Genomic DNA, 16449 nt, shown 5'->3' on the forward strand with positions numbered 1-16449 from the left:
TCGCTGATCTAATTAAGGTACCCTTTATCTAATCTATTAAAGAAATTAGTAAATAGCCTCAACGATCAACGGTGGTTAGTGTCTACTATTTTTCTCTGATCTACCTACAAATTTATTCGAAATAAATGATAATTCTACACTCTACAAGTTGATCGTGATTTGTTGGAATCACTCTTTGAATCAAGCTCGTTACCATTCTCATGCAATGTGATAAGTATCGTATGTCCATACGTCTCCGAATAAAATCAATACATGAACTTCATCGATGGTCGATTCAAATAACTGGCAGGATATAGTCATATCATTCTGGTACGCTGCATCGAATTTAATTGCTAGTTAATTTCAAACGACATTTAACGAGTCGAGAGGAAATTTCATATAATAGAATTCAATTTTTTTTATTCAAATTCTGTCATTACGCAATACGTACATACATGTCTATTATATAAGTGTTAGGGATATACTAGAACTTGTAATTTGAATTCATTTATGGCGAATGAACGATAAACTATGGGTTTTATCTGACAAAGACCGATTAAGAAAAGTGCACGCTATTTTCGCAATGTTGCGTAGCAAAGGATGTCCTAAAACAGTTTTTCGTTTTTGTTCCATTATACTCGTTCACGGGTTTGTCCGGCAGAGCCACGGTGTAGCTATAGAGGTGCAATTAATCCATAAAATAGGTATGCGCTGTGCAGCGCCTGTTCAACAGCAATTTCATCGCGCAGGCTCTCTTTGTTTTCCCGAAACCGTCATGTGGTATGCACGACGAAACGTGACACGGGCATTTATTCAAAACGCCAGGATATGTTTCGTTCGCATGTCGCAAAAGTACAATTTGCCTTTAAATCTTCTCGCCTACTGACGAAGATTTACGTACATGTTCCAGTGACTGTTCCAATGAACTCATAGATAATACGCGATGAAAAGGGCAAAGTTAATTAAACCTTTTCTATGATAATAAATAAAAGGTGCATGATTATTCTTCTTTTTGCTTTAGAATCAACGAGGAATGCTTTCAAGTGTAACACTCAATTTGTACAACTGATCAACCCGACTACGCTAATATGCATCTCCTTTTAGAGAGCTTCCTTCTTCTAAGAAGGAAAGTCTTTTTCAAATCCTTCTTCAGTTTGGTAATATTTCATTAATTATTGACCATATACTGAACAAAAATGAATATTGGCGGCTTCGGCTTGGACCATTCTACAAACTGAGAATGACCGATTAAAAAAAGTGAGCGTTACACTTGGAGAGTTTTTGTCGTATCTTCTGAAAGGTATGGCAAGGTGCATATTATTCTCATGTTTTTACTTCTTCCTGTTTCGTATTAAATGTAAAAGAATATTCGGATATTTGAAAAGAAATCAATTTTTTTATTACATTTACCTGCTATTCGATCACAGTATGTACTCGAATCACATATAATCTTTGGTAGACGCATCAATGGTTTCTACTAATTATAGATCGAGGTACGTGCAGATACTTATTAATAAAGAAGATATACCTATATTCTAAAGTTTCTTATTCGCATATGACGCAATCTGTCATTAGCGTATGTTACATTATGTACAATAAACTCTAAGCGTTAGCATCGTCTGGTACTTTTGTTTTGTAAGAAATTTTAGCACCTGGACGAATTACGTGAAACACTGAAACAGGCAGCGGCAATTCATTAGTTGAGGTTTCTTTGAGGATAATGATATCTATATTTTATAGATATATTTATCTATCTATATTTAATACTTAAAATTATGAGCTTGCAATATTATAAAAAACTTGGGAACGAGTTATAATGATTATTAATACCGACACCAATTATAATCGTCTGATTTGCAAGCAATCGAGATTCCATCGCTTACGACATAGAGGCCAAATACGATGAAACTCGTATTAATCTATTTGTCTTTTCACTAGAAAACGAGATCTGTTTTCAATAGTGCCGAATGTTGGATTCAAAGATCAAGTAAACCCATTTCTAAGTATTTAGGTAATCGTTTGCTCATGATTTTCCGGTAAAGTGAGCTTCTCATGCCGGCACTGTTATACCCGTCTTTGTCAGACATTATTTCATCGAGATCTTTCACTTCGCTTTGGTCTGTTAAGATTAACGGCAAAACTCCGAGTGAAGATATAAACGCATATAACATACGCTGTTTCATATACATTTGAAGTTGACTCATAGTCGGTGTTGGTGTTTTACAACCCAATTGCTTCATCATGTCTGATAGTTGTTGCAGATACTCGTCGAGCAACACGTCCATATAATGTTCGGAAACATGATCTGATGGGCTGGTAGACAGGAAGTAGTGTAAGTCGATTGCCGGTGAAGTGTAGATGCACAATTGAAAATCCACCTGTAATATTGAAATATTAATAGTGAAAGTTGACCAATTTAAGCGCAAATACAAACTCAAGTGAAAATGAAATCTCTGTAGGAAAGAAACTGTTAAATAGTTAACAGATTGTGCGTCGAGTTAGAATGTGCTACTCTAACAACGAGTGCATTTGAGATTGTGGTTTTTACACTTGAAGACTAACCAGGACAGTATGATCTAATTGAATATGTCGCATAAAATATTCGTACTACATGACAGTTTAGAACATCGAAATAATAGTTGTTTGTCGTATAATTGATATTCGCATTTGTAGTTCCTAACGTAAATACTTACAAAAATTTGTTGCACAGGTTTGGAGTTCTCGTCATATCGGAATAACATGTTGTTTACCCAGCAATCGCCGTGATTAATCACGTTAAACTCGTCGTCATTGCGTGCTACTACAGCTGAGCCCTTTTTGTAAAGATGTGGAGCAAGATTTCTAATTTTATCCGCATAACTGTAAAGTTGAAAGAGAAACGGAAATAACACTTGAATGAAGAAATATTTCTACACCTCTCCTTACCTTTTCCCAAACTGTGGCCAAGTTTCTACTTCGTTTGCAAAAGCCATGCAACAGCCTATGAAAAAATCTGCCATTTCTTCTGGATAGCTATCATTGAACATACCCTTCCTGTACATTGCTTTGTGTTTCGGTTCCTGTTACAAATGTTTCAAACTGTTTTAATTGTTCAAAACTGTTAATGTCAGTGAACATAAATGTAAAAGATAGTTACTTTTTCGCACAGAGCAACCGAAGTAGCGTGGAATGTGGCCAGTCTTCGTATGGCCAGTATGCTGTGATTATAATCAAGACCGGCTTGTCGATCGGCCATACGGTAGCCAAGGGTTGCTAGGTCCTCTACGATTAGACACAGCGGCCGTTCCAACCGTACGTGCAAAACTTGCGCACTCAGACGAGATTCATAACCCAGCATCTCGTTCATCTTCTTTAGAGTATCCGTCATCATGGCGATCTCCGTGTCAAAGATCTGACTCTTCTCGATCTTATAAAACGTTCTGATATTATGCCCATGACTTTTCATTTTCACTCATTTGCAAGTTACTTTACGGACTATTCAGACTAGAAGACTCAGTTGAAACTTGAGAAGAAAGTTATGAATAAGCTATTTTTTGATCGCACAAACTATTAGAATATTTGAAAATATTTTCAGAAGAAACTATTACAAGTTTTTTAGGGGAAACTTACTAGCTCTTTACGTGGTCCCACGGCTATAGGCTCGAATTTGAAGATGAGACACTTCTTTTCGTTAACCGTTTGCTCTCCCTTCTGTCGTGTGAATTCCACTATCACTCTCATCATGTCACTGGTATAGTTGTCACCCTTGTTGGTGGCTGGTTTCATAAATACATCGATCACTTGAAGTGTGTTGTCATGCTCAGACAGTCGCAGTATCCTCTCGGCGAAGTCTACGTTCAACCATGACGGTGTCTCTACAGCCATTTCTGAAATTGGAATTGGAATTGGAATTGGAGAATTTCCTCGACAAATCAGTGTTCTCGGCGCGGCGCGGCGCGGCGCGGCGCGGCGCGTCAGAAAACGCGGAAACGATTCTTTACGGTAACTTATTGTTCGCGGTGAAATTTATCACGCTTCCCCCTTCTTTCTTTCTTCTCCTTTACTTCGACGCGTTCGTCTCCCTTCCTTTCTCCTTCCCACTAACTTCCCTCATCGACTCTCGATATTCACAGGGAACGTTTCTCGCGTTCTGAGATCCCGCTGTTTCAATTAGAAACGTAATGGAATGCTGAGACCCTTTTTCATTCCGACCTCTTTCTCACGGTTGTTTCTGTGCGATGGGCATGTCGCACGTTTCACCGTCGAGATTCGAAATTTCTTTTGCATCCAGTCTCGACGGAATCGGAGTCAAGAGTAAAGAACATATTCTTTCGCGAAGAAATCTCGAAAGACAGAATGTAGATGTTTCTATCGCAAAGAGAATTACTTATTCAATAATCGTATGAGCTGTGCGTCGGATTGACACGAGAGAAGAAAAACATGATTCATTGTGCACATAAGTATCTACAAACGTCTCTATAGATATAATTGGTATGTAATATGTAAGTAGTTATATCGTGATTGCGTCATCCGCTGAATAAATTCAGTGCTACTGAGGTCGTGGATCATGTTTCTTATCGCATGTAAGTATTTAGAGCACCATGCACCAGATTAAGTGTATAGAAGAAAACGAAAGAATTGAGATTAGATATTTTTAGAGCTTCAATTATTACAGTTCTCTCTCGAATCGACGGAAAAATGTTTGAAAACACTGGCAATTAATACCAATTATTTCAATGACAATCTAAATGTTTCGGTGCAGCAGACGCTTTCAGGTATAATTTAATCGTTTGGCGAATTAGACCAGGCGAGATTAATGACTCGGTTTATTTGGGATCGGTTAGATCTCTGACAGGCGATGATACATGGATATTCTAAGTGTGTTAAAAGTGTGACGATAGGAAACGTAATTAGAACGGAAAACAAATGATCTCTACCTCATAGGTGTACTACTTCATTGTGTCAATGTCGTTTCATTGCACACTTCTGAAAGATTTGTTTGCGATAAGGAAGCTGTTTACATACAGGCGTGCATAGAATGAAAAAAAATGAATGCGATTTAAAAAATCGCACAGCCTATGGGCTAAAATTGAGCAGCACACACTCTTCCATTTTCGGCGATGTTCCTTTCAATGTAATATAATAAACTCACATAACACCACTTATGTATGAACACGCATCACCATTACTAGTAGCTTTGTGTTTGAACAAAGTGTCCTTACTTCCAAGGAAACCACATTCAAATAGTGATTAAGTATATTTTGTAGAAGAAACTTTATCAGACTGCGCTATTGTCTAATATTTTCTACCGTTTTCTTTTCTTTTCGCGCTAAACTGGTTTTAACATGTCCGATGAAGACGCTTAAAACAATACAGAGCACATCAAATTAATATTATCACATTCACTGACCTGCGAGTTCAAAGTAGTTTCACTTAGTGGATCACTTCACTCGGTCTCCCTGAGCGTCTACTACGGAGTGAGCCACACAGAATCGAAGTGTCACGTTTTATACGAGAGTTCACGCTTTACTTATACTCCATTAAGGAGCCCCCAGACTAGTGATGTAACCTGCCGCTAACAATCGTGGATGGCAATCAAAAGGAATATACAATTTTCAATGATTTCCTTAGTCACTGTAGACACGTGCATTTCCTAACTTCTTTCTTTCTCTCAGATGTATGTTAAGTAATCATTTGAAAATTTTAGTTTTTAACCAAGTTACAAACTTCGTCTTTTAGTAAGGATTTTACCTGATATGTGTACATATAGGTACATATAGAACTAATTCCCTTGCGTGCAACTGATAAGCTTACACACATGTACCTATTAGATAAGAATAATTACAGTACCAGAAGTGTGTAAAGTTCACAACGCTGTCATTGTGAAAAAATAAAAGAAGCTTATTGCAATTTATCTAGAATCTAGAGACGTTAAGTGAGACAGTCTGTACTGATAAAAGATGCAAGTAAACAGGCGATCAAATCAACGATTGGTGGTAAGTTTAACGATGCGTTATGTTATTGCATCACGTATGTACAAAGATGAGCATCATATAGGCAATTTCTATTTTCCTATCTATTTCGTTTCGTTAATTCTGGAAAATTACACGTATACAATTAACGAAGAAATATAAGCAGTAGGAGTAATTTAAGTTACAAAGCGACTAATTATCTCTTCCGCGTTGAAGATCTACGCGTTACTTTCGAAACATTCATTATTGACATATTGAAGATGAGCATTAAATATCATATAGTAGGGATATAACTGTATCAGAGCATTCAATCGACACTCTTGCCACTCTTAACCCGAATTATATTTGTATTTGAATAATGCGGGCGTTGACATGTTACACAGTGGAAAGCAATAATATTGATAGGTGCACCACCCAAATACCTTTGTTTCCGACTTAGTACCGCTTAAGTGAGTTGCAATTTAGCAGATTAAGAAATATCACATTTACATGCACGAACGTTACTCATTCTAATACTGTTTTTATTATTGTCTTGCTATTATTAAATAATTATTATCTTGCTCGCGACTTTAACGTTAACTGTAGTTAACCCTTGTAAAGCGCAAGTCTGTTGAACGAACACTGCAAGCTACGCAAATCTGTTACAGCGTTGTCGAGTTATGTCACGCCTTCAAACACTGTCATTAGTATTACGTAATACAGAGTTGTTCGCCACGAAACGTTAACGTTATACGGTCTGTTCAGCCTTGAGCTTGTACTGGTTACGTTCATGTAAATCTTTTCATCTAGTCAATGCCAGTAATATATTAAGACATGAAAGCGAAATTGGAGCAATAGTCGTCGTGTAAGTAAGTAGAAGGTTGAATTCTTTCGAGAGACTACTGTTGAAGGATAGCTACATGTTGCCTTAACTATCATTCATCTATTTCACTCAAACATAGCCATTTATTAATCAACAGACATTGCTAAATCGTACACAACGTTTATGCAGTTACAATTTAGTTAACATCCGAAAATGATAGCAACTAACAATGTAAGAAAAACACAAGAGAAGGAGGAGTATGACATTGTATCAAGATAAGAATTTTCTCATTGGAGCATGTTTAATTTGACTATATAGGTATTACATATACATACATACCACTATCAATTTCACATATTTCATATATTCCCGTATATGTTATATATAAGCTTGGAATTGTGACTAGAACGTCGTTGTGTACACCCACTTCGATTCGCATTGTACTGAATAATCGAACTAAGCGGTAGATGCCTACACCTGGAAATTAATCGGTTATTTGAAAAACAGATTCGATTGAACGCTTTTCGGACAGAAATTGCTGAGCATTTAAGATCTCTCCTTTGACCTTATCTGAAATTTTTCACATAGTCTAGCTAAAAGCCCAGCACTGTAATTGGAATTGTATCAGATTCTGTTTAAAGAAGCGTCGTGAACTAGATTCTTCTCTGAATAAACAACGACGAAGAAAATAGAGGGTTACATTAACAGAAATAAAAAGAAATGCTACCCGAAAGGATAGTAGTATTAATTCTCGTTGCACCAGATAGTTGTATAACGCCACGTGACCCTGGGGTACTTGTACTTTTCGATTGCCCGCATTGTAACTGGGTAGAAATGAACTTTTATTGTTATTTAAAGCCCCCGACGGGACAGTGGGATAAACGACGAGTCGCGTCTCGCGCGGGACAGCTCGCGAGTCGTCGTCCAGCACGTTTCGACGTTCAAATATCAATAGAAGTTCCGTTAAGTCCCTGCGAAATGCGAACGATCACGAGCACTCCGGCTGAATACGGTCGTTACACTTCCACCTTCCGTGTCTAAGTTGATGGTCCTGCTAGGAAGTCCCTTTTCGACGTTCCTCCGGCTATTGTCGCATCCTTTCTACCAGATTCAACGAGAAGCCGTTTGCTTCTCGTTCGAGACGATTGTATTCTACGAGACCAAGCCGACGCGTGAAAAATCCATCATCGAAAAACAAAGACCGAGAAATGCAACGAAAAAAGTGACAATTTTCAGTTACCTGTAATTCGAATGTATACATACTGCTCCAATCAGAACGTTCTACACTTAAAGTATTCGAAAAACGTAATAAGTTGAAAATTATAAACGATTTATGAGCAAGAATTCGATTCGATTGGTATTGAGAGATTTTACGGAAACAAGTTATCATACGTTGTTCAAATACAAAAAGAATTCCATGCTCAAGAGCAGAATTTACAGACTATTGATTTTTCGTGTGGTCTATGTAATATGTATACAAGCGCAAACCTTTTATGCTATTACATAAACTGTTGGCGTCGAAATTGCGTAGGTATATGTATATGCATATTATATACGCAGGTACATCTGTGAAATTGTACTGTTGATACCTTGATACCTAACCTTGAATGTTAATACACACACACTGTCGACACTCATCTTCTTACAGTATTTTATTTAAAGAACGCATCCTTTGTCGTTATCGTCTCTCTCTGCACTCTCCTTAAGGAAGTTAATCCAATCACCTCTGCCGGCTCTGCAAAATTTCCACTCGATGGCAGTAAAAGAATGTAGCGCAACGTAGGGTTCACTCGTTTTCGGAGCTACTCAATTTCACGTTGAAATTCGCAATTTCCTTTATCTCCCTTATCGGAAAATGTATTCACCCCGAATAATTACAGCCAACAACATGCTCGTTAAACGAGTTAGAAAAGAGATAAGAAGATCACACACGCCCCTAGTAACGTGAGCTTGATTCTTATAAATTGCTCTCATATAGCTAATTTATGTACTAGTGTCGCTATCATTTTCTGTCCAAGGTTGTACCTATATATCTAGCACTATATTGTATCTCGACCTAATTTGAAAGGTTAAAGCTTGCGTTTGAAATGAAAGCTCGCCCAGTTTAACTTGACGATCATTTTACAGTTGTTGTGTTTGATATGCTATGTTAATTGGTACGATATCAGTGATCGTGTTTAAGGACTTTATGCGAAGTTGAGAGATTTATGCACGCTTCGAGTTTGAAAACATGAAGGAAATTCTGATCGGTGAGAGGTCTTACTTCGACGAGCAATTAACGTCGTCAAGAACTCGACAGAATCATGTTTGCAATGACTTCTCAATAAGTGAAGTGGTTCAAGGTTGATTATCTAATAACGCCCATCTTGGTTATTGAAGGGCGATAACGTAGGGCAGCTCATCCAATTATTATCATCAATGACCGTCAACCATAAACGTTCGTATTGGTCTAAACAATTTTTTCATGCCTTTTTAGGAACGGTCGTTAGAGTCAAGATAATCGCGCTAATAAGTATAGCATGCAATCGAAAACTTAGATTGTTTAAGATTGTAAAAATGAGTAGCAGAGATAACGATATCATGGATCTAAGAAATCGTTTCTTATCGCTAAAATACGTATGCCTGATTCAGCTTATTGCCACTAATGTTTCACAACTGGCCGTAACACATGGTCTATACCGATATCAGTAAGTTCATTAAAGACTTCTCATTTTTAGTCGTTTATTTATGATTATGTCGCATTCCCATAGGAATCTCGGTTGCTTTTTCGCTCCATCCGAATTCGACGAGCGTAATTGAACGAGGTCATTATACGTATGAAAATACGTAGTTTGCAGTCGACGCGGGTCAATAATTATTATCTATCGAACAGTATAATATAAGCCAATAGATGCGGTAGATACAAGTGATCGAATTATGAACATTTATATGACTCAGGTCACGTTTTTCCTATAAATATCTTTGTATTTCGGTTCATATTTAATCAAAATTGAATTTAATCGACGTACAATTGAATAATGTTGCATCGAGGATAGTGATAGGAGACGCGCGTGTCCAGGATCCAGAAGATCGCATTGTGTACGACTAAATATATTAGCGGAAACTTGAATAAACGCGCGATCGGTATCAACTTGGAAAGTCGAATCACGCACGGAACCCTCCGGTTACGAAATCCCAATACCCAATGCTGGAAATGCCATTGTCCCTGAGTGAAATGGGATTCGATACCGAACAAAGAGCTTTCTGCCTTGTCTGCTGATTGTCTTTAATTCTTATTCTTGGCGGAAGATAATGGCGTCAAGGCTTAAACTCTTAGATATTACGACAAGATTACAACTGTACTAAATTCGTAAATACTACCTTATTACATCTCTTGCTCTTTCAGACATATTTTCGTTTCGAAGTAGATACTTTTCCTACCATTGCAACTTCTTCTGTGTCACGTTTATGTTACACAACGCAATGCGTTATTCTATCATGTACTGCGCCGTTGATAGACGTTGAATTTTTTGCATTGTAATGCATCGTATTGTTTTAATGAACAGACGTCAACATTATTGCACATCGCATATCAACAATGCATTTGCTTCATCATCGTGTATTTAACAAATCATTGTTTATTACCGTAAAAGTTTGTCGAATTAAATTTTGTATATTTCTAGTATTCATAACGGATAGATACATGATGAGTTTATTGAATTTTTCTAGCAGGAAGAATAAAGTTACATGAATGATTACTAATGATCAAAGATTATTCGTGGCACGGTGCGAGGTTAAATATTCTTATGCTCAGGAAGCTAGGATGTAAAAGGGTGAAACCCACCTTGATAAATAAACGCTTCTTGACATCTAAATATTAATGGAAGATATATCAAGTTTAAAGGATGAAAAATGTTGTTGCCATTCATCTCCCTTCACGGAAGAGATTTAAACGCTTATCGCTATCCCTTCCGATCTATTGCCAACTGCGTTCTACTCATTCTTAGGTTTACACAAATACTTTTCTATTCTAGCGAGAAAAAAAGTAAGAGAGAAAGTTAGTTCGTTAGTAGGAGTAAGAAGCGCTCTCTAAGAAACAAAAGCCAAGAATTCTGTAATTCTTAATTTATTCGTAACATTAGCAAGCGCTTTCCGCTGGTGGCAAGAAAAGTTCCACGAGGAAGCGACGAACCGCGTTCGGTTTTGCGCGTCAGCTCGAGCTCTGGGCAACGTTAAACGAGTTCTGCAGTTAACAGGGAATATCATAAATCCACAGCCACTGCTGGTGCATTAACTCACGGTTCAGCGAGTGGGATAGGATATAATCAGGCCAAGTCGAGCTGAAGATGATGCAGGAATATATCCCGCCCCTATCCCCGTTTCCACGACCAGATCCATCCTCGAAATTCGTGAGATTATCCAAGATACCCATGATTAATACTTGGCCGGAGGCTAGCATCCGGTTTCGTTTGGCCTTGTTATCGATTCCATGCCGTGGAAAACCCACCAGTCTCGTACGAGCACGTGACCGTGGACATTAATTTGCTCCCAGTTCACAGGCTTCGCTATGATTAATCCGAGCAACGTGAAACAATGCAACGTCTAGCAGAGTCCTCTAACGTCCACGGTAAATAATGAACTCGAGACAATACAGGTTCTATTCAACCGCTCACGCTGACGTTGCCGAAATATTCAAGTTAAAGCAACTGAAATAGTTGCGAACGACTCGGTTACCATTTCGCGAACTGTTCTCGTTCTATTCACTCGTATTCCTTTTCGTTGTGATCGTTTAAATGACACTCGCAGTACGGAAAGGTACTGAACACTATAGGATAATATAGCGAGCCAGTAAAACGTCCAGGTAGAATTGCATACACAGTTTCTTCGCTGTTTGCATCGAGGAGCAACAATCATATTTGCTTGATATTTGCATACCTTGTGCTCGAACGATAAACACTCGGTTTGCACGGTGTGCCGAGTAAGGGGATAACATGAAATCGTAATCGTAGAGTAGAGGAGAGAACGCCTCCGTGGATGTTGAAGCTGCCAAGTTGAAATCGCTTTGGCGGGAAGTGTGCCGCGCAATGAAATGTTCGTTGACGTACCAACCGTCATTGCATTCATGCTTTTTAGAACGAATTCCGATGCTCGACCTTTCCGCCTGAAATTTTGTCACGTAATTAAGGCGGCTGACGCGCGATAGGATTAAAGTTTGCCGAATCGTTGTTGTTTCGTCGCGTGCGCTGATCTTCCGGTGTCCTCGAGTGGCTTAACTGCCTCTAATCTGTTTCGTGTCGCACAACTTCCCGCGACGCCGGATTTTCACGACTGGAACGATTACGGAAGGGTCCGGACGGACGCGTGTTTAGAATATTAATCGACTCGATTTCGAGAAATCGGGAGAATGCGCTGCGTAACGCGAGTCTCTCAACAATCTCCTCGTAATAACCGTGAATGCATTAGAGCATGCACGCGTACGGAAGCTCGACGACTGTGTACTTCTTTAAATCTCAAAGGAGACGCGAACTTGCTATGAACTCGAGCGTGGCTCGCGAGTTGCATAATTAGCTTGATTAATTCAAAGCTGAAGGGGAGTCAAAGAGACGTGAAAACCCTTTCAGTCCGTGCCGCCTCGATCCGCCATAGGCTGAGGTTTTATGTAAATAGACGTGTGTAAAGGATAATGGCTCTTCCAAGTATGCCATTAACCGTATTCACTCGCTTGAATAAATTTAATCTCTAAACAATTAACTGGATCAATATTCATGACGAACAAGTGGCGTGACATTTGCCATCTGTTATCCGTCTCTATTGGTTTTAAGCACGTGTACGACTATAATTCGGCTTAACCTCTAACGAGCTCGAGATATCTTAAAAACGTCGCCTCTCAATTTCGCATTCTCGAAACACGGTTGCGAAAACTGATGAAAAGAAATAGAAATATTACTTGAAAGTTGCTTTGAGTGGCTTATTATGGAAGAAGAAAGCTTTCTTGCAAAAGTTGCAACGAACTGCCCGTTAGATACGCGTGTACAAAGACGTTGGATTAGTAGTTTCTTGTAACATGGTAGCTCCCTTGACCGAGTTACACGGAAACCTACACAATAGTGAACAAGTCGTACGCTTCTCTGCAATCTTGGTCTGAAGAAGAAAAATATCATTGTTGACTGTATCTAGCTTGATATGATTAAACCTTCGTACGTGCAGGTGTTGCGCAACTACACTGGAGAACGTTATCAAAAAAGAAAACTCCTTTCCATCTTGTACTATTTCACCTACTGTCCTGATCGAACAACAAAAGCTCGGCGACGCCACCTTTTACAACCACCGTACCACCGAAAAAGAAGCAACTCGCACGAACGTTGTTTTATCGGCGAACACGAGCAGCGTTTCTTTATGTTTCGAGCTGATCTAGCGCGACGACGGCTACGATTTACAGCCATCTGATATTGCCTCGCGGAAGAACCGCCACATCGCGCCGCGGCCCGTCGACTTCAGCTTCTGCTTTATTTACGGGCTAAAAAACAGTCGTCTAGCTCAGATAATTTGCTATTTATCCAAGCTAGCTACACACATGTCGGCTCGACGTTTCTGCTTTTCATGAATGACCAGGATTCGAGCGCGGGCGAGCGCGGCCGCGCGGCGTCATCCGGCCTTTAAAGCGAGGCTATTTATCTCCAGCATCGAATGACCCCGTCGGTTCACTTCCGGTTCTCGTGCCAACGAGATTTTCAGCCAGAGAAGCAAACGACGCGCATCGCGGGTACTCTTTTCAACGGTCGGACTTGGAATGCACGAAGGAGGCGAGCCGGTGAAAAGGGTGAGTCTCGGTGGAAAAGGGTCGAGGAATCGTCATGGCACGAATAAGGAGAGGTCGCAAGGGGCCGAGGGGAGTAGGGTTGTATTTTCTAAAGACGCTTACGCTTCAGCCAGCCGCGAAGCCACGGCGAGAGGAAACCGGGCTGCCGCCGTGCCGCCTATATTTACTCATTTTCTTTTGGGCGTTTCTCAAAGGGAGCGTCGCCTTAGTCGTCGCTCGGCGTAAAAATGCGCAGCTATTCCGTCTTGCCTAAAGGCTTAACCTCGCATGCGGTAATCCGCGCCCCGCCCGAGTGCATCTCGTTTGGCAGACGGTTTCTCTTGGCTCGCGAACCTAGGAAATTTCCCTGAAACGCCCAAGACCGAGTTTCGCGCGTTTTCTTCCACCACCTCCGCTGATTTTGTCGATGAGATTTTCCAAGGACGGAAAATTGCTCGGTAACCGGCTCCTCGAGTCTCCAAATACAAGTCGCAATATACCTTCATCAGGAAGAGTAGGTACGTAGTGCTCTCTAACTTATCAAGAACGTTTGTTAAAGCTTATTGCAGAAAGGGAAATCTACTATTGTTGTAGAATGAAAGGAAAAGAGAAGAGGCGAATAAACGCGTTCTGGGCCATGCTTCCACAAAAATGGTCAAACTTAGGGGGTTTCTTCATGGTCTGCTGCCTTCCTTGGCACGCGCTCTTCAGCTATGCTTTAACTGTTCCACAGTTTTGCTCCTCCTGGTAAAAACCTTCCATATTGATTTTCAGAGAACCGTCGCGTCGGACTGATTTAAACATTTGGCAAGACCCTGTACAGAGTCTGGTCTTAGTTATTCAGAAAAATCGGCATATTTCCTCGTTTCAAGCTGATCTATTCAACTAGCTCTTTACAATAACTACCACTAGCAGTAAGTAGGTACTCGCAATTCCCTTGACAGCGTATCCAATTGAGATTTATAAGTGAAAAACTGGTATCTATAAATTATGCCTTCTGTAAGAGAGACCATCTGAAGAACGCGCGAATGTTGCCAAAGAGTGAAAAAGAAAAAAAAAGTAGAAGAAGAAAAAGGGAAACAGAAGGAAACGCATGAAATATACAAAACGATACGCGAAGAATTTCGAACAGTCTTTTTGCCTGTCCTCCTTAGAACCTTAGTTGTTCACGAATCGTGTCTCCGAAGTTGGCGCGTTTTATCGTGGTCTATTGCTCTTGTCGCGCTGGCAACCGCGTGAAAACTTTTCGTTTACGACAGGAATCTTCACCATCGATTTTCGTTTCGTAGCACGAAGACGAATATCCACTTTGGATGCTGCACGGTAAACGCAGCCGAATTGTATTTCGGTTTCAGCGTTGAGTTAGAGGGTGACCGAAGCGATATATTTCGATCACGCGCGCACATCGCCGCGCCGCGCCACGCCACGCCACGCTACGCCACGAAGGACAGAGTTTATGTGTTCGATCGTCGATAAAGAAAATATCCTGTGATATTCCTTGTAAATATTTTCCCCGGCGATCTTCGAGATTACTCCGGCAAAACGATGCATGCACTTGGCCACGCCGGATCACGGTTACATTTCGTTATTGGTCAAATGCTTGGCGTACACGCGTGCCAGGAGAAGAGGTCAAGCCGTAAAGTCTCTGCCGTCGTATCTTTTCTACGAATAGACGCTTGTCAGAGCGATTTCTTCGTTCCTCGAGATTGAACGAAGAAGCTACGATCGTAGAGTACGGATATCCAAGCTAAGAGTCGATAAATTTCGGCATCGAACAAAAAAGGTCTTGATCCAAAAAGAATATGTCAAAAATGAGAAACGATGAATGTATTATCATACATTACTATATGATTTAGATGGTATTCACGAAGAAAGGAATCGTTCGACGGTGGCGTCTTATCCGAATATAATATGAAGTTTTGACGGTAAACGGCAACATATAGGAAATGAATTCTCGTTTCGCGAGGTAAACGAGGCTCAAAAATAGGAGGAAGGGAGCAGCTCATTTCCGCGGCATCGTTTGGCGAACATGGTCAAAGACGCATTTCTCATTCTAAACGAAGTACCCTCCGCGAAGAAGCGGTGATATTATGCCAAGGATAGGAAAAAATTATGCGGCTAATCAAGAATCGCGAGTGTCGTTCTACGGTCGATGTATCACCGAGGATTCGCCGCAAGAAATGGCCGGGGTCGCTCGACTCAGGTCAAGGGGTGGTTTTAGAAGGCAAAGGAGGATGGCTGGAGCGTGGAGGGTAGACCGCAGCACACATTCGACTTTATGAGCCACCATCACTCATAGAATCTTCGCCGCAATCTTTCGCGGGAGCCCCTTAGAGAGGCTCCCACGAGGGAGAAAAATGTCCGAGGGTTTGGAGAATCGATGAGTTTGCATTAAACATCTCGAGCCGAGGATACCTTCAGGACGATAGCCTTGGTTGGCCCGGCATTCCTACGAATCACGAATCCTCGCTTCAGATCCCGGAGGTACAAAGTATGAGCATTTGGAACGAGTTTCGAATCAGAAAGACCGAGCTCAAACGGTCCTCGACTATCGTAGGCTAGGCACGCACGATTCGCATTGTTAGGAAAATCTTTCACCGCTGTTAAAAGACCTGTCCTTAGGGAATAAAAGACTCTTCGAATCGATTAGAACATCTATATCATGTTCAAGTTGCTGCTTCGTCAATATGATATACGATATCTTCTTGGATAACGAAACCAATCGATTTAATGCGTATTTCTGGAAATGGAAAACAATCAAATGAGTAAATAAAGTATTACTGTATACGTAGAGACACGAATAAGACGTGAATAAGGGCAGAGAAAATACTTCGATATGCTGAATCCAAAACTATTTATTCATACCTTTACAATTGATAAGATACAGAAGAAAAATAGATTATTGAAAATATGTTCATCCTCATAAAGCGGGCCAATCA

At 40.2% G+C, this 16449-nt stretch overlaps 2 protein-coding genes across 7 annotated transcripts in view; one reads left to right on the forward strand and one right to left on the reverse strand.

Annotated features, from left to right (window-relative positions):
- The window catches only part of LOC143183674 (lachesin), a 93474-nt gene that overhangs the window by 13344 nt on the left and 63681 nt on the right, over positions 1 to 16449 (forward strand). The window lies entirely within an intron of this gene.
- On the reverse strand, positions 383 to 5440 carry LOC143183563 (uncharacterized). 3 transcript variants are annotated; one of them, XM_076385135.1, is made up of 6 exons: positions 5369 to 5440; positions 3589 to 3845; positions 3116 to 3385; positions 2905 to 3038; positions 2673 to 2838; positions 383 to 2357 (listed from the first exon to the last, which is right to left on the reverse strand). In XM_076385135.1, the coding sequence occupies exons 2-6, from the start codon at positions 3841 to 3843 to the stop codon at positions 1956 to 1958; spliced, it is 1227 nt and encodes a 408-aa protein (XP_076241250.1). In that variant the 5' UTR covers positions 3844 to 3845; positions 5369 to 5440; the 3' UTR covers positions 383 to 1955. The 3 variants fall into 3 exon arrangements, with proteins under 3 accessions (XP_076241250.1, XP_076241251.1, XP_076241252.1); XM_076385136.1 differs by lacking the exon at positions 5369 to 5440 and adding an exon at positions 3960 to 4594; XM_076385137.1 differs by lacking the exon at positions 5369 to 5440 and having other exon boundaries at positions 3116 to 3481; positions 3589 to 3724.

The sequence above is a fragment of the Calliopsis andreniformis genome, chromosome 9, assembly GCF_051401765.1.
Source record: "Calliopsis andreniformis isolate RMS-2024a chromosome 9, iyCalAndr_principal, whole genome shotgun sequence".
NCBI lineage: Eukaryota > Metazoa > Arthropoda > Insecta > Hymenoptera > Andrenidae > Calliopsis > Calliopsis andreniformis.

What these genes read in the sequence shown, in the direction of transcription:
- LOC143183563 (XM_076385135.1), bottom strand. Translation starts at nt 3,843, where the DNA reads ATGGCTGTAGAGACACCGTCATGGTTGAACGTAGACTTCGCCGAGAGG. An exon ending in TGGGACCACGTAAAGAGCTA is followed by an intron (nt 3,386 to 3,588) that starts GTAAGTTTCCCC and finishes ACGTTTTATAAG; the next exon opens with ATCGAGAAGAGTCAGATCTT. An exon ending in AACCTGTGCAACAAATTTTT is followed by an intron (nt 2,358 to 2,672) that starts GTAAGTATTTAC and finishes TCAATATTACAG; the next exon opens with GTGGATTTTCAATTGTGCAT.